This window comes from Phalacrocorax carbo, chromosome 9, assembly GCF_963921805.1.
Source record: "Phalacrocorax carbo chromosome 9, bPhaCar2.1, whole genome shotgun sequence".
Classification (NCBI taxonomy): domain Eukaryota; kingdom Metazoa; phylum Chordata; class Aves; order Suliformes; family Phalacrocoracidae; genus Phalacrocorax; species Phalacrocorax carbo.
Genome location: NC_087521.1, coordinates 3,628,560 through 3,647,446, shown reverse-complemented (window position 1 = coordinate 3,647,446; position 18,887 = coordinate 3,628,560). Strand labels below are relative to the sequence as shown.

The window sequence follows — 18,887 nt, the reverse complement described above, 5'->3', positions numbered from 1 at the left end:
TTACCTTTTTTTCTTGCAAACAACTTTCCAAGGTAAACAAAAAGTTACAGGAGATACATGTTTACCTGTTGGACACCGTTGCAGGGTTTGGTTTTATTTTCTTGTTATTACACGCAACTTGGATACATATTTGCTGCATATAAGAATGTTCGCTTTATTACAATCCGTTATATCTGTGCCATCTACAGCTCATGTGCTCATTTAAAACTTTGCAAGTAAAATTTTCTTTTCGGATACAATTTTAAATCAATGCGGAGAAGAGGAGACTTATCTTGATTTTTTAGGAGTACAGTATAAGAATTTTGGCAACTCCTAATTGCAAGTGGTTCTGCTGCGACTGACCCAGGCAAGTTTCAGAGGCAGTATTTTATTTGCAGTTTTGGACATACTTTGATAACCAGTACACATCTCGGAGACGGCAATACGCAAAGGTTCAAGCATTAGCACCTTGGCCAGAGCTGGGTTGACTAATACGGAAGCCTTTGAACCAAATAGAGAGGGAAATGCCATGAAGTAGGGTGTAAGGTTTTCTGAGACAAAAGTATCTGAGAAAAATGTAGAAGAGGATCAAATTGCAGCGGTACTCTATTCTCAAGCTTCATTTTTATTGATTAAATAAAGTTCAACATTAAATGCAAGAAAGTGTGAGCACACATAAAACTAAATACACTATTCTGACCTATTAATTGCTTGCATAGCTCCTGTTCTGTGATTTTCAGCTACTTTAGCAGAAGAAATCTGCTTCTATGCACAGTTATTTTCTTCATGCATTAATAAATCAATTTTCTTAAAAAGCCGTTTCAGAGGATGGAAGCTAATAAGTAAAACTTTAAACAGACTGATCTTCGTCTGTTTGAAATACGTTTTCCTTGTGACACACAGAAACAAGGATCTGTTTAAGTGCTCAAGCTCTCATGTATAAATGAGCCAGAAAAATATTTCAGTGATAAGTCCTAAGCTGTGGAAAGTGAAATAATTGAATTAGTGGCCTACAAAACACCCTGCAAAGTTCACCTGTTCTATTGGATGTGTCATGGAAGCCGAGTCAGACATCTTGGAAATTCGCACAACTTTGATCGCATATTCGGGCTTTGTCTTTCAGAGTTAAGATTTGCGAGTGGTTTTTATTTGTCTTTTTTAAGCTTAACAACAGTTTGAGCTTTTACAGTACGCAATGGCATGCAGAGGAACTGGCAGGCCTATATTAGTTTCAACTAACCCAAAAGAAAAATTTCTTTCTCTCCTTGTTTTGTCAAATGGTATCAACATTTTTTATAAATAATTTTAAAACCTTTCTGTTAAGACTGTTTCCTAAGAACACATTTAACAAAATGAACACAGATTTCTAGTAAAACTAAATATTTTCACACCATAGCAACATATCTGAGACTCTGGTTAATGTATTCTGACTAAAATGGCAGTTTACATTCAGCGCGCCCTTCAGCAGAGAGGCATACTGCAAGGGCCTCAATAGCATGTATAAATGAATATAATGGCTAAACCCTCATAATTTTCCAGTCAAGTCTTTGTAAGATTCCTTAAGTGATTCCAGCACACATTATTAGTAGAAAGTTTTGGTTTAGTGTCAAGATCCAAACATACAGCACACCATTAAGATCTGTCAGGAGTGTAGAAATATGCACTAACAGAACCCGCTGAGAAGCAGGAACATTTCCTTTCTGTCTGAACAGTACAAAAAAATTAATATTTTGAAATTGACGAGTCTTGCCTGGCTAATTTGGAGGAAGATGACATTTTGAAGAAAAAGCAATGATATTTTTAATCAGATGAACTAAGATTTTTACTGTGCTAGGGGAAAAAAAAAAAGACCTTTCAAACACACAAACACATTATTACTTAGCATACTGGACAAGGGATCAGATAGAAGAGTTTTGCTGGGCAATGGCTGAAAAAGTATGTTTATAAGCTGAAATTGTAGAGGCCAGAGAAGGGATCTCCTCCTTCCCTCTGTACTGCTGGATCTCCGATTTTCTGTGCAAGACAGATCATAAAGTTCCACCTAATTAATTCTTCTACCAAGTTTACGGCTCTGGTTCAGCTAGAGCATCCTGCTTAGATTTAAAATCATGTAAATTCATAAACTACCTACAATATTAGCAGGAACACTTCCCAAAGTGCTAATTAGCCTCACGACTACTAATTTGTATCCCACTGCCTGAATTAATGCTCTTTCAATCTTTGATCATTGGCAGTAAATACAAAAGCAACTGCCTCCATTCTAGCCGAAATCTGCTTTTTCTTTTACTGCGCAGTCCCGCAAAGAGGAAAGGCTGATGAGATCCACAAATATGAAGTCACTGTTGCTCCCGATGCTGGTATTACACGCGCTCCAAACGACATCATTCATTATCCATCACACACACTGACAGGGACAATATTCCTCCCGTTCCCACATGTACACGACACAGTAACTGATGCTTAACACACACACACACACACACACTTATTTCTTTTTATTAAAGGGCACATAAGAAAAGTGCACAGAAAATCCTAACTGTGGCATTTCCAAGATCCGTTTTAGAATCTTAACATTTGCAGAATGATTTTTAGCAAGAAATTTCCACGGATTCTTTAGCCAAAGAAGAAAATATAAAAGAAAAATCTAACAGCATGGCATTGTTTAACCCCCAGAAAGCTTTCGCCCTTGCCTTTGTGCACACATGCAGACATCTGCTTCCAGGGAACAAACTCTTCTAAAACATTCCTTTGGTCCTCTATTATATTTCTGAATCTTACTAAAACCACTCCATACTATTCTCTATTATCACAAACTAGAAATTCTAATGGAATTTTAAGAAATGATCCACTTAGGAACATTTCCACTTAATGTATTCACACACAAACATTACCAATGGAACACTGTCAAAATGTTAGTTTTGTTGTAAAATAGAATCCAATGCACATATACAAAATGTGTTTTTTAATGCCTGTGTTGTATCTTCGCCAAATCAAACCAACCTGAAACATATCTCATCCTGCTGAGGCAAGAGACTACTCAAAAAGAGGTCAGAAAACCCTGAGAAGGAAGTGAGTGTCATTTTGTCAACTCTTGAAACCAAAATAACTGTTCCTGTACAAAGCCGTCCTTTGCTCTTTTCCTTACACCATTCTGCATTGCTTCAAAATATATTTGACAAGGCAAAAATACAGTGATTCTCACCCAGTACAAAACAATGCGCTCCATTTATGCTAACGGAGGTTTCGAAACAAATAACACATGCACCTCTTTGGCTCCTCATGTTCCACCAGCCAGTTCAAATATCTATTTGCCTGCGCTTCCAAAATTGTAAGGTGAATTTTAAAATTTGAAAGTATAATTAACATGGAGAAAATTGAAGTGGCTAGTTCCTGGAAAGTATCATACAACTTCTCTGCATCTGCTTGGAAAATTTTTCTAGAACATGTATTTGACTCAGATGTCTACATCCCACTTTTAAATTGACTTAAACATTTAATTTAAATTAGACTAGGGCTTTAATTGGTTGCAAATATTTTAGAAAAAGGCCCTTGACACTTTTCTGAATACTATCCTCCTGTAATGAATAAACAATCGCATTTTACTGAGAAATATCTCTTGATCCACCTAATTATTTAGAATGTTATCACGCAAAATTGTATAATATTTAGAATTTTCATGCTGTGATCCAGCAACTTTACTGTCTATAAAGCAAATCAAACAACAGACAAAACCTCACAACACTGTAATCATTGTCCTATTGATAATTATTGTATCATGATTATACTAAAACTCTATATCATAAACCAGATTTTATCTAAGGCCATGTTAGATATGAACTAAATATATAATTCCATCTGAATACATAATGACATATTCAATTAATTTCTCCATCTGTGCTTACACAGAAATTCCACAAAAGCTGAAAATGTCCCAATTCATTAATTGAAAACATCAATTAACCTTGAGAATGAAAACGATTTATAGTTAATTTTGTTGCAAAACCCTTTAACTCCGTTTGAAGACATTAACATTTTGTATGTCCACATCCAGTGGACTGGATCTGTTTCTAGGAAAAAGTATAAATATATTCACATATATTCACATACACATTCATATCTGAAGAAGAACACATATATTGTCATGTTGCTATTTGAGAAGAAAATAAAAATAAGCACTTGAAGAAGAGGCAGAGGCCCAGCCTGGTAAAAAGAAAGCTAACTGGGGATCTAGTTTTTTGCTTCAACTATCTAATGAATAGCTATAGAGAGGATGGAGCCAGGCTTTCCTTAGAAGCGCACATCTAAAGGAAAAGGAGCAATAGTCACAAGTTGCAGCACAGGAAATTCTCACAAGGGATAAGGAAAAATATTGAAGACACTGATTCAGTGCTGGAACAGGTGCCCAGAGAGGTGCGGGAATTTCCATCCTTAGATTCAAAATGAGCTGGCTACGGCCCTGTACCACCTGATCTCAGTGTGAAGTTAGTCCCGCTCAAAGGCTTTGGACCACAGGACTTCCAGAGGTACCTTTCAACCAAACAACCTGCATTTCTCTCTGATTTTAAGATACTTGTAGTGCTCCTGTATGAAAAACGATGTGAAAACAGCCAATGTAGCACTGCCATTTCTCAGGTTTTCATGAATAGTTTTCACTTGCTTCCCTGTTGCTCTTTTTATAAGGGTTATACAATTTTACAAGATGGGGTTGCCATAAGCTGAAGGTGTGATGAAGTTCCACTACTTAAATGTGGAAAAGTTGGGGGGAACATATTTATGCAAGATACAGATCTGTCAACAATTAGGGTAAGAGGTCCCCAGTTTGAAACCATGTCTCCTGGAGTACTGCAATCCAACTGATCGTTACAGGTAGCTGATCCATGAAGTCTTGTTTCTATTTTAGATAATTATTTTCTCCCAGTCACGTGTGTGTGTGTGTAGACACCTACATGTATACTCATATACGCTCAGTTAAGCCAGTAAAAATTTAAAACATATATATACAGTACTGAAAAAATATTAGTATGAAAATGGCAAGTAGTATCTCTACTGGCAGTCATGAAAGAAGGTGAAAGCAAAAGGTACATGGATTTTCAGTGGGATCAGAATGTTACAATTCATAGGACATGTAATAAATTATGAGAAATAAAGGTGCGATTCTTGAAAGTATTCAGAGTGGACCTACCTTGGATTCAGTTTTTAACCATTCAAAAAATAACTTTGCTCTTTCAGTTGTTAGGGTCAAAAATACTAACAAATGATAATGAACATTACTGTAAATTATACAGGGAATCCAATATTGCTTTCTTTTTTCTAATGGAGGAGCATTTTAAAATTTTACAAACTGTATTGCAAAGAAGAGCAATGAGTATGACAGACGGAAACAATCTACAATGCAACTAATTCTGAATAATTACGATTGTTCAACTTCGGAGACAGATGAAGAAAAGGTTCCTGGTAAAACTTACACACGTCTATCATACTTGGGTAAAGTGGCTTTCTTTCTAAAAACCTCCTTATGATTACACATTTCAAACATTCTGTGCTTATTCCAAAGAATACCAATCAAGTGGCACTGTTCAGATGAGAAGGGAAACCATGTTTTGCCATATGGAAAGGAAAAAGTGAAAATAATTGCCACAGACGAGGACTAAGATACCTTATAATCTTAAAATGGTGATGCAAAGCAAAAACTTTTTTTTCCGTAAATATAAACTGGAAAGCTAATACCTGTTAAATGAATAAATGCATCTGCTTATGCGACTATGTAATATTTGAAAACCTTGGAAATACACTGACTATACAGACCTGGAATGAAAACCTGACCTTACAGAAAACATTTATTTTTCCTGTGACTTTAAAGTGGAACCAGATTTCACTCTAAAATTTTCATCTCCCTATTTAATATCTCATTCTTTTGCACTTCTTTCCCCTTAAAAGCCTATATTAAGTGCATATTTTTATTTATAATTCTCCTTAACTTAAAAATGCTCATGATTACAAAGTTTGTTCTGGAATATGTATTAAAAACCTGTTGGATTAAGGTTCTCCAAAAATTTGTTTGAATTTTTGAAACAAACCGTAGTCTAATCCCTTTAGACTAACGTTAGTCTGTCCCTTTGAAGTCTAATCTGAAAGACTTCAAAATAGCAAATTGTATGGAACTCAATCTGTTTATCTGAAAAGGATGAAAGGGTTTGTGCTCCATCTAGATTTGAACTTTTGGTTCCACGGTGTCTAGGTATTTCAAACCAGAGGTTTACACCATTAAGACATGCCACTCACGAGAACTCATTCTTTCCTATGTTAATATCCATGGTAGAAAGATAAACTGATGCCTTGATAACTAGTAAAGAATATTTTTAAATACTAAATGACAACTATTATGAAAGTCTCTATCAAAATTGCCATTTCAGGCACAAGAGGTGATATTTACCTTTTTTTTTTTAATCATTCTGTACAAATCTCAGGGAAAAAAAGTCACTAACAGAACTTTAGTTTGTCCCCTAATGGCACACAAGCAAACCTTTCTTTCATTTATTACCTTTGTCTCATCCCAATTCCAAGGTAATCTGTTTAAGACTACCTTAGCCAACCAAACTGTGAAATAAATCCAATGTACCCTATAACACAGGCAGCCCCAGTTAATATTGTTCAAATTATTTACAGCTGAAGGGCCGCGCCTGTCTGGATAGCTGGGCCCGACGCTTCTCTGGACTTGGTTTCTGCTACTCACATCTGTTTCAGCTTTAGACTTTCACTGGTATTCTGCCAGCAGCCACAACTTTTTAATGGCTACAATAAACTACAGAGACTCATCAAATCTTTGTTGTACGTGTTAAAATTATAACCTCTTCAATTAAAATTTTGATTTAAAAAAACCCAAAACCTACAGCATTATCTGAAGAAAAAAAAATTGAAAGGGAATGTTCGAAAGACACAACATTTTTGTATGTGTGATTGTTTCTTGGTTTAAATATAAGAGAAACTAATGACAGGAATGCTTGTTATAATTCTGCTGCGTATTTCTGAGTGATAAAATACCGACATCTGAAAACATTTCCACAACTTTTTTTTGTTTTAAATCTCTGCTGTCATTAACTCTATCTGTTAATCGGTTTGGCTGGGTTTCAAATACATCCTTACAAAGGAAAATTATGAAAACAACCTCAAGATAACAATTTTTCTCATTTTTCTATAAATACCTAAGGAAATTTCTTTTAGAAAATAGAAATCGGTGATAACAAGAAAGCCGCAGGTTTTATTTTAAGAGTTGGTTAAAGTGTTTAGCTTTTCCTATGTGCCGTCTGTGTCTTTGCAACATAGAACAAATATGATGTGAATGTCTCAGCCTCAGTGCAGGCTGCAAGGCTAAGATGCATGACAGCAGGAGTACATGCTGAAAACGTACAAGATCAAACACAGATCATGTTTCTGTGCAAACTAGCCCAAAAGAGGGCAGGCCAAGGGGTTTAGAGGGCCAAGTGATGAGAGGAGATAGAGCACTCACTTATGCCTGGGTCGAACAAACAACAACTGATACTTTCCTACCACTGTTAACCTTTGAAACTATCCTAAAGCCGGCAGCGACCTAATCCAGTGATTTCTAACTGTAAGGATAAATTATTTCGTAACAGTTTTCATTGCCTTACATTAAAAAAACCCACCAACTATTGTTCAACTCCGATTCTAAAAGGACTCTTCCATTTTGATGCAGAGATGTAAATGTAAATGGAGACATTTTTATAGGCTTTTAGGTAGATTCTCTCCCTAAACTCCATTTTCTACACAAAACTAGTTCAGTAAAAGTAGCAACTTTTCCTTAACAAAAAAGACAGGCTTAAAATATTCAGCCATCATTTGCTGGATTTATTTTAGAAAGTCATATGAAGCACAAAATAAAAATGAAACTCCTTGGAACACTTAGAGAGCAGCCCTTCCTACTTTATTTCCACTCACTACTTTGATTGATAGATGAGTTGGGTTTCTGAGTCCCTTTTTATAATAAACATTTTTAAATGTTTATTTTATGTCCCAGGGTGAAAATATTTTGAACTGGAGCTTTCCATTTCCCTTTGCTATGCCTTGGCAAGCTGTGTTTTATTTCTACATTAATAGTATTCAACTCTTTCTTTTAGCTGTTAAATTGTTGTTATACAAGTACTGCAGAAAGTATTTATGTTATGGAACTAACAGATATCTACAGTTAAGCACACAGTTCTGGAGAAGCCAGAGGAAAATTCACACATAACTAAAGAAAATTTCAGAAAGATTTCTTTAGGGGCCTTTCAATTGTAAAAAGGAAAATTACTTTTCAGGATCTTTACTTTCATTTTTATTAAGTCACGAGTTTGAATTTTTTTTTTTTTCTAATTTATGTGAGTAATTTGTGCCACAGCGTAAAAACTCTAAGTGAATCAACACTATAAACCTAATTAGCAATAAGAAAACCTCATAAAGGTCACAATTTAAATGGCACTTTGTTGTTAGCAGAAGAAATGTGAAAGTTCCCAGTTACCTTCTAGATCCCTCTTCAGTTTCCTTAAGTCTTTTATTAGGTCTTCAAACTTAACTTGGGAGGCCTGGAAAAAATCCTGTGGTTCTGGTAAAGGAAAAATACTCTTGTCTGTTCCTGCTTCCTAAACAAACAGACAAACAAACAGGCCACTATGAAAATTGAATGCATTTGCAGTGAAATAAATTACTTTTTCTGAAACATCATGTATGAAACACTATTATAAAGCTGTAAAAATAATGTATTTTAAACCCTTCTTGCCAAAATAACATATGTATCATTAAGACGAATGTTGTAAAGCAAACTGTGCTCAATTTAAACTATGAAACAACATTAAGCTCACAACATTTCAGTTCATTTTATATCAATAAAGGTTTAGATAAGGGATTAGATGTTCCTTAAAAACAGATAATAAGAATGCCTATTTTAATGCAACAAGTGATCTTATGCCAACGGTTTGTGGTTTCATTCTCTCCCAATTCATTAAATATACACGCACTTTTCTAAGCATAAATTGAAAACAATATTTATATATTGCCTGAAGTACTTTAGATAGATAAAAATATACAGTTGAAGGTTTCTGCGGCTAAATAAATCACATGGGTTGATGTCTGTAAGTATATACACTATTTTTAGCACAGTAAGACCTTACAAGGTTCAAAGCAATATCTCCAGTGAAAATTTAACAAGTAAAGTATATAAATGGTAGTAATATCACATTGTATAAGCATACGGTAGTGCATTTAAAATAATACCTGTGCACAGATTTCAGTCTGTAATAAAGGAACTAATTGTCTTGTGAACAAGGAAAAAATAACTTTATTATTATAAAGATATGAATATTCAGGGGGGAAAAATGTATCATGGATAACATTTGCACAGTGTCCATTTGCTCCCAGGAAGATAAACTGGTTTGTTTTACAAAATTCCCTGAAGTAAAATTAAACTCTACTGGAAAGTTTGCAGAAACATTAAATATTTAAATAAATTAATCAGAAAGCATTAGCTTCAGCATTATTAAAAAAGGAGAAAAGAATACATATGTCAATACCCCAAGAACTGAGAAACATTACAAGCTAGTCAAAGTTACTTTGTTAAGAGGCTTTTTATAAGATAATGACACTTTATTTCCCTGCCTCACCAAAAAAAAAAAGAAAAACAAAAAAAGAAAGAAAATGTACAGATCTACATATTTGCTAGGTTTTTGTGCCTTCCATAGCTCAGCCCCAGGAGCTGTTCCACAGGCTCCTAACGTACAGACCCTCCAGCGTTAGAGATCATAGAATCAGAGAATGGTTTGGGTTGGAAGGGGACCTTCAAAGGTCATCTAGTCCAACTCCATCTTCACTTACTTTAGTCCTCACTTGAGTCTTACTCCTGGAAAAAATACTTATGACTACTAACTCATCACTTCAACATCCTTATGTAAGAATTAAAAAAAAAAAAAAGAAAAAAAGGGAAAAAAAATTTATTTGTATTCAACCAGACATAGGGCTGTGAAAAATTACACTAGTCTTAGATTCAAAGATTAGTTAAAGGCCTCTTCTTAATCTCAAAAATAATCAATTAATGGTAACATTTTCATATAAAAGGCAAGTTCAAATTTCCCACTCAAAAACTGTGGGCACTGCTAGTATCTATCACAAACCTCAGAAATGTAACTCATCAAAGCAGCAGCCACAGCTCTTCCCACATTTTTAACCTCTAACTTCAGCCCCATCAGCTGACTCACCTTTCTTAAAAGAGCGACCTGGCCTTGCTTGCTGTCATGAGAGAGAAATCATGCTTCTGCCTCCCACTACTACTACATCAGTGCAAGATTTACAACATTACGGTAACTAGAAAGTCAGGAGACAGGACTGGAGTGACCACCTGTCCAGTCTGCAGCACCCCCAGGCAGTTGCCTGCAGTGGTTCGTTCAACAGTTAATGCAAAGTTTTCCAAAGTCTTACCATAAAAACCTGTAGCAAATTTCAGACCTATTGGGGCCCACAACTATTATAAGAAAGCAAGAGAAATTTATTTGATTTTTCCATCTGAGCTACTTGATTAATTTTTAAAAAGCTAATACAAACCCTTTTACAACCTCTTAAAGAAGCCTACTTTTAGAGAGGCTGCTACAGCAAATGAATCTTTTACCTTATCACAATGGCGTAGGTAATATATGACGACATAATCCACGAGATTAATACCATTATCCTAGGAAAAAAAAAATTATTAAAAGTGTGTGTGATTAATACTGTTTCAAGTGAGTGAAAATTTATTTCAAAATAAACATCTTATTATTGTTATATTGCTGTGAGAAAGAGGACACACAATATCTTCAGCCCTAGCATTACTTACCAAAAATTCAATCTTTTATAACAAAGGCTTGATCATACCATCACAGGACCTAGAGCTTCTTTTGGTTCTAAATACCAGGTAAGAAAACATACACTGGAAGAAGCAGTCCCTCTATGTGTTTTTTCGTAATACAAGGCATTACTGCATATTAACTTGAATAATAATATTAATTAATAATATTAAACTTGAATATAATATTAACTAAATGTTAGAGTCACCTTGGATATATTAAGGTGAACTGAATTTCTTGATTCCTCTAGTCTCAGTTAATCTATTATGAAGACCTGAAAGAGGCATAGATATTTTTCATATTTTATGCCAAATAAAAAAACAGTCAGCATGTACCTAACAACAAGTGTATTTCTTGCCCTGTTGCCTTATAAATATGAATTTTAATACTTTCTTTGTGGAAACACCATTTCTGTGGTCCTGCATACATGAACTGTACACAGCATCGTTTTATTTTGTTACTTGTCATTGGGTCAGCATAGGCCGGATGAACTCAAGGAAAAGTGTAGAACTGCGACTTATATGTTTCAGGGTATGTTGTTCAACAACAACATAAAATAATATATAGGGAATATAGGGAATTATACCTGGAATGTTTTTTACTTATTTTGGATGTTTTTTCACACTGTATATTGACAGGTATCAGGACAAACATTTGTATGTGAACAATGTCTGACTTCCTGTACAGGGCTGCCTCGCCTATATTAGAGCCTGCAGCACATTATACTTTATTAATATTATACAACAGCAAACTTCTTAACTAGTCAAGTAATTGCTGTCATGCAGACAAAGCCATTATATATTGGTTTTGGAAGACTTTGCTGGCAGGTCGCGCGACAAAAAGGAACTGAAGTGACTCACGAACATTTGATTGCCCTTTTAGAGTAATACACACCTGTTATTCTATTTTCTATATGCTAAATTATCAAGCCTGTTACTTTGGTTTAAAGAGCATTTGCAGAAGACAAAACACAGATTTGAAGTGGTGAGCTACATTTTTTAAAAAATCTCGATATCAAGTAACTTTCTAGGCTCATGACAACAAATTACTTCTTTGTGAAGTAAGAGATATTTAACACTGACTCTTTACCTTAGCTCCTGGAATTCAGCTTACCTAGACGTAATGTTGCTTGCTGGCGATTCCCAAAAAGGGAATAACGGGACACAGAAAGGATACCTTAGTGTTTAAATATAGAAGACCCTGCATTCTTCTTCCTTGCAAAAATGGTCTACCAATCACCTGTGCGGTCTCATGTCTGGCTGTAGCAGCTGGTCCCTTTGAGTTTTTATGCATTTTGGAGACTAGTCTAAACTAATAATATATTTATTTTGGCTACCAAGGAAACTGTAAATACTGTAAATTTTTTGCTTGTTTTGCTAAGGAACAAATCTTATGCAATTCTACTGTACATCTGACGCTCCTTTTCATAACTTGTGATTTTGGAATGTGCTGGCTAAATTCAGCCAAATTGCAAAGTCCCAGAGATAATTAGACTCTTACTAGTTTATGGTTAGATAGATGAATGAGACTAAAATCAGTACTTCTAATAAGATAAGTCAGGCAAAGGTCAGTTGTTTTACATTTTTCCTCACGGCAGCTGGCCAGCCAGCGAACACCTGAGTACTGGGAAACTTGGTCTGGTTCTAGTTTAGCTGCAGCCTGTCCATGGAGTAGGCCTGGAAGAAAAGTGGTCATAGGGAACAGCCAAACCATTGCAGTGAAAAGGAAAGTAAGAATTAGAATCATAGAATCATGTAGGTTGGAAAAGACCTTTAAGATCATCGAGTGCAACTGTAAACCTAGCACAGCCAAGTCCAGCACTAAACCATGTGCCTAAGTGCCACACCTACATGTCTTTTAAATACCTCCAGGGATGGAGACTCCACCACCTCCCTGGGCAGCCTGTGCCACTGGTTGATAACCCTTTCAGTGAAGAATTTTTTCCCCATATCCAGTCTGAACCTCCCCTGGCGCAGCTTGAGGCCATTTCCTCTCATCCTATCAGTTGCTGTTTGGGAGAAGAGACCAACCCCCACCTCACTACAACCTCCTTTCAGGTAGTTGCAGAGAGCGATAAGGTCTCCCCGCAGCCTCCTCTTCTCCAGACTAAACAACCCCAGCTCCCTCAGCTGCTCCTCACAGGACTTGTTCTTTAGACCCTTCACCAGCTTCGCTGCTCTTCTTTGGACACGCTCCAGCACCTCAAAGTCTCCAGGAGACCAACTATTCAAATCCATTGAAAAAACTTTCATTAATACAGTTGCTCACTGAGCAATTCATTAAATATGTTTTTACATTTTGTTAATGATGGTATTCACAAGTAAAATAAAAAGCTCCCTAGACACACTGCTTTCCTGACATTGCCTGTCTCACAAATGCATTCCTACGTACATGAAGCATAATGGGAACAAAAGCTTAAAATCTACCTTTCTTGTAGTTCAGGACAGCACTTCCCATAGGAAAAGAGGTAGAACATCAAGGAACAGATTTTATTCTCACCCTCCAAACATGTACCAGCATCAGCAGAAAATACTTCCTATTCTTTGCTGCTTCATATATTCACGTGGTGTCTAGGTATGCTTTGGCGGAGGATGACTTTGAGCACTGTTTCCATTGCCTACATTATCCAGCACCTCCTCCTCTGCCCTACTGAAATAAGGAATAAAGTAACCTCACCTCAAAAGGTGTCCAGAGGTTGTTTGAGCCTGACTTTAATCCCAGCATGACTAATCAAAAACATGGTAATGGTTCTCAATTTTTGCAAAATAATTTACTGCCACCTCTATTTTCTTGTGCGTGCCGTTCAGAATTCATGCCCGACATCCATTTAACTGCCAATTCAAAAGACAGACTGAAAATATCTTGTTGGGTCTGACACACCTCTTTGAAGAGGATTAAAATCCTGTATGTTATATGCTTATAACCTTTGCATATAATTCCCTAGTGTATATGCGACACTGAACCTTTACTGATATTTTGTTTTAAAATCTAATTTTTAACACATTTTTTACTCATACACAGCTACCTTAAGAGAATAAAAAAGAATGAGGATGTTTACTGGAGAAGACTTCAGCAGTCTGTGCTCTCTCACTTCTCTCTAACCTACTGTAACTAAGTCCCTACTGGTAAAAGAAACAGAGAGAAGGTCTCACATAATTATCCTAGTAGTACTGAATAGGAGAAATTGGAGATTATGGAAATATGCACATGTGCAGGAGAAGGAGGTGAAAAGTTGGGAGAAAAAAGCAAGAAAATGGTACAAAGTGCCTTGCTCTTTCAAGCAAGAATGGTAAGAAATGAGAAAAGATTAACTTTTGACAGAGGATGGAACAAAAAAAGATCACTTAAGAAACATTATCTTTAATCAAAAATGAGTACTTACTCTGCTTTTGACATCCTTTAGTTTGGGGAGTATTTCCAAACCAAATCCATCAGCTTGACCTCGGGTCCTATTCCCACCATTCATATAATTTCCAAAAGCCAGAATCAAACCTAAAATTTCCTTTACACTTGTCATGTTCAGCAAAGCCTGAAAAATGGATACGAGCCTGTAACTTCTGCTGCCACAAAAATTCTAACTGCTAATACAAAAAGCTCTTTTTATTTTGTTTTTGCTAGAGGTTTTGTGTCTTTTGTGTTTTTACCCCTGTATGGAAAGAAAGCTAAAACTAGTACAAGAATCAAATGTTTGAGAGAAGCATTTATTAGACTGCACCTGCCTACGATACTATGTTTAACTTAACCCATATGAAGCAAATTATACGGCATCACATAACTATGTAAATGACAAAAATATTAATGGAAGAAGATTACTAAACATTCTTCATAGCCAGTAAAAATCTTACAGATGAGGTGGTTTATCATGCGTTTGCATAATGCACAGTCAAATGGAGATAGGCTATTTTTGCTGCCACTAGGTTAGACTCGGACTATCATATTCAGTCTGTTTCTCACTGGTCCTGGTGCTCTGGAAATTCACGTCTGGATCCATACTTAATACAGATATACCAGGGCTAAGGACTAAATTACTATGCCTCAAAACAGGAAAGAAATCTAGAAACACAGTGGAGAACCAATAAATTATTTTCATTTACATATAAAGATATATATCTTGTCAACTGAGAATCTGAGGCCATGGGCCTAATTCTTAAGTATGTAGCCTTATACTTACACATTGGATAAACCAATTGTGGTGCGAGCTCCTCGTAAGTAAACTGAGGGCAATACCACTTTCCCTATCTCATACAAAACTGATTCCTTATTTAGGTGTCCTCTGGAAAGGAAAAACTAACTATTTTTATTGTTAGAATATGCAAAGGGCTAGAGCATGGGTACTTTGTGGCAGCAAAGCTAGGGAAAAGCTAATCTTCAAATTGGGAAAAAAACAAAAAAAAATTTAACGCTGTCCTGGCCAGGATGTTATACCTTTAGGTCACTATTTAATTTCTCTTTTAATTCTTATTTCATTCTGCTTTTCATGTTTTAATTTGTTATAATTTCAAAATCTTGTCTTTAATCATTCATAGTATAGAATCTTAGGTAAAGCTCTGTCAGGTACTAAGAAACCTGCTGTATCGGGGTTAGCAGAAACGTACAGATACCAGGGGAACGTAATAAGGTAATGAACACGATAGGCATCTATTGCTGATGGCATCAACAGTGATATGCAAAAAAAAGTAAGTTTGCAAGGTCCTGTACTAAGCTAGTCTGATATTTAATTTCGATTTTATGGAGACTATCTAATACTCTACTTAATGTGCAAAGTAATAAAAATTTGCCATTCAAGTAAAAATAAGTTTTCCTACGTAAAGCATAGGGCATCACACGCAACTCGCCTTCCCTCTTTCCTCCTCCTTTTGTTCTTATAAGCAGCTAAAATATTTAATATATTTTTATTTTCCTGAAAAGCCAATCACCGGGCTTAAGTTTCATCACTTACGGCAAATAAAAGAAGCATGAATACTCTAAAATATATTTATGTTTTTATTTAGCTTTCACTAGGACTTACCTTGGAAACACGAGTTACGATATCAACTTTCCGGTGCACTGATGTTATCCCTTCAGAGAAAACTGACTGGAAGATAATACACTGAGCTCGTTCCGTGAAGTTGGGGATCTGAGATAACTCATATAAAAACCTGTGGAAAAAATGAGCATTAATGAATCTTTATATTTCTTATCTGTGGGGTACATAATGGATCAAAGCTGTACTATCATGAAAGATACATGCAATCTTTCCCACTTTGAATCAAATCTGACAGAATTTATAATTGTTATATTCCTTATGCTCAAGGTGTTAACAAATCCTATTAATATCAAGAAAATGTCAAGACATTAATCGTTATCACATTAATCCATTAACCCACTATCACAACTGCATATTAATAAATAGAAGAATTATAAACCCAGATCATAGGTTTAAAAAAAAAAAAAGAAAAGCAAAGCAAAGCAAAGGGAAAGAGCTGGAGAAACACTATCTATTTACTGTTTTCACTCATGTGTTTTTGCTTCCCTTAAAAACGTGCCCAGCAATACAGAACTCAACATATTCCTACAAGGTTATTTCATAATATAAAACATCTGCCAAGAAATTTCTTCTGATGCTCAGCTTCAATTTTCTTTTACTAATTTGCACCACACTTCCAATTATATAGCAGCATGTTTTATGGTAATGCACCTAGCGTGTATTTAGCTCTAAAATACTTGCAGATTATGTCTCTCTTCAGTCTGTTTAGCAAAGTTACTAACTCTCTATCTGCTCTTCATCTGTCCTCATATATACACTTTCCTCATGAGTCCATTCCAGCTTCCTTCCTTTAACTCTTTGGTAAATAAAAATAAATAGAAGCATATTCAACAACTCCAGTTCGGATATCACAAAATGAAAGCATCCCAAAGGCATGAGGAATTCCTCCCTTTTCTCTTCTTCAATTTAAAATGTAAGGGCTTGGCTAAACAATACAAGAAGCTTTAGCATTTCTTATATTAATAGGGTTTCCATAATTTTCTTTGTGGGTCTTGAGTCTAGGATTTCAGTGAATCACGTACTTTCTTGAAACCCAGAAACAGGCTGTTTTTTGCTCCAATATCACTTTAGAGACATTCTTCTAATCTCCTGTTTACAGCTATCCTTAGATCCCCCTTAATGCAACGCTGTAAAGATTTTTCTACCTCACTGAATTATGGGAAATTATGTGAGCCATTATTAGCCTGAAATCTTATTAAATTTATTTTATTTATTTAAGCTAATACATCTGATTTCTCCAAATGATTTCTTTTTCATAACAAATAATATCAGTATCTTCAAATCCGCTTTATAAATTTCTCATTCATGAAATGCTTTGCTGAATACGTAGTGTTTGCCTAAAAAATCTGCAAAGCCCACCTGTGGCTGGTGTGAAATACTACATTTTAATTGAAATATATTTTTTTTCTTTCTTTTTCTTTCTTGCCTGAAAAAAAAAAAATCTATTGTGAGAGAAGGATTGGGGAGGCCTGGCTTGGCTCTTATACTTAAGCAGTGGGAAAAAAAGAAATGCCAAGCTGGTATTAATAAAAATGCTTCCTATTGGGAATGAATGGTATTGCCAGGAAAAAAAGAGGATATTTTGCACTTTGTGTGAGAGAAACAAAAGAAGGAAAAAACCCAAACTGCTTCACTAAAGTTCTAACATACATACATTTTAAAAGTTTAAATTTAAAAAGTCAAATGACACGTATTCCTGCCTTCCCTTGAAAAGGGAGCTATCTCCTACACTGCTGGTCACTGGAAGACAACATAATTGTGCCGAGAGTTAGAAAAGCATCAGCATAAAAAGAAAATGTCTCCAGATTTTGGAATTCAAAGTATTCAATATAATTATCAAGACAGAACACTTAGAAGTTAAATCTGTCACAAAAAGGAATCTTAGTGACTACAAATGTAGTTACTAAACACAAAATCATGGCACGAATCTGTCATTATCAAAGATAAACCACCAATTCAGGTGGACAAATCTTTTGGAGAGAAAGGGATATTCTTAGTTCAGTCATTTTTGCAATTATAGCCTGAGAAAACTATGATTTTGACTTAAAGTAATGACGACATGACTGTGACATAATTTTCTGATGTGTTTCTCATTGCTACACTTCTTATGGCCTAACGTAATCAAAGAGAATTTGCTGTTCATCTCTGTGAGGTCCATTTTACTCCTCTCCTGCAGAAATCGTAAATAAAAAATGCATTTAGTTGAGAACTCCTTTATCCTGCCAGAATCTTGTAGGAAAGGACTTGAGAGTACTTTCAAGCCAGGCATATTACCATGTTGTTAGTGTAAAAGAACATTCTTCCAGAAGATAGACAAAGAAGGCTAAACCTATGGAGGTAAACTATTTATCAGTTCACATTTATCCATATTTGAAGAATATAAAATTTAGAAATAATTTTTGGGGAAAAAGGTGTATCTAATCCTGCAAGCTTCTAGGTAAGCCAGCAGGATTTAAACTGAAGTCAAAGTAAAGTGGTCTTCAAAGAGAAGCAAATGGCGTTACTGGGACAGCAATTATCAATAGCTCACTACTTCCTGAATTCAAACTACATACAGAACAGAAAAGCTCAGTACTGTGTTTTCTTACTATTTCCTTCGTTAGTATTTCTTTCACAGTAGAGAGGATTTCACAGAGATTATATTACAACTAAAGGGTCTTCTTGGAAACTACCTAAAGCATCTGTATCCTGCTAGCAAAGCCCCAAATTGTGGCCAACTGTGCATACAAATCCTTATCGTGTAAATTAATATTAGCATTTTAACAACTATTATCATGAAGCACAATTTAGGGGGGTATTGGCACGTTGCTGTGATACAGTTTGTGCCATCAACAGCAAATTTAACACGCCAGCAAAATAATCAAAATCACATGTGCAGGAGAACATCGGTGATACCACTACAGCTTTCTAGTTGTCTGGTAATCCAAGCATTTAAAAACGGCAAAGGTTTTCAAAGAAACCTTCAAAAAACCTTCAAAACGGCAAAGGACTTCAGTGAATTCATGTCGATGGTTTTA

General features: G+C 35.5%; 1 protein-coding gene across 1 annotated transcript in view; it reads right to left on the bottom strand.

Moving 5' to 3' along the window:
* Positions 1 to 18,887, bottom strand: part of FMN1 (formin 1) — a 180,708-nt gene that overhangs the window by 42,933 nt on the left and 118,888 nt on the right. Inside the window, exons 10-13 of the mRNA XM_064460024.1 lie at positions 15,853 to 15,982; positions 14,227 to 14,373; positions 10,631 to 10,690; positions 8,495 to 8,615 (exon numbers count right to left, since the gene is read on the bottom strand). Of these exons, the coding sequence (XP_064316094.1) occupies positions 8,495 to 8,615; positions 10,631 to 10,690; positions 14,227 to 14,373; positions 15,853 to 15,982 (458 nt within the window). The remainder of the gene's footprint in view (positions 1 to 8,494; positions 8,616 to 10,630; positions 10,691 to 14,226; positions 14,374 to 15,852; positions 15,983 to 18,887) is intronic.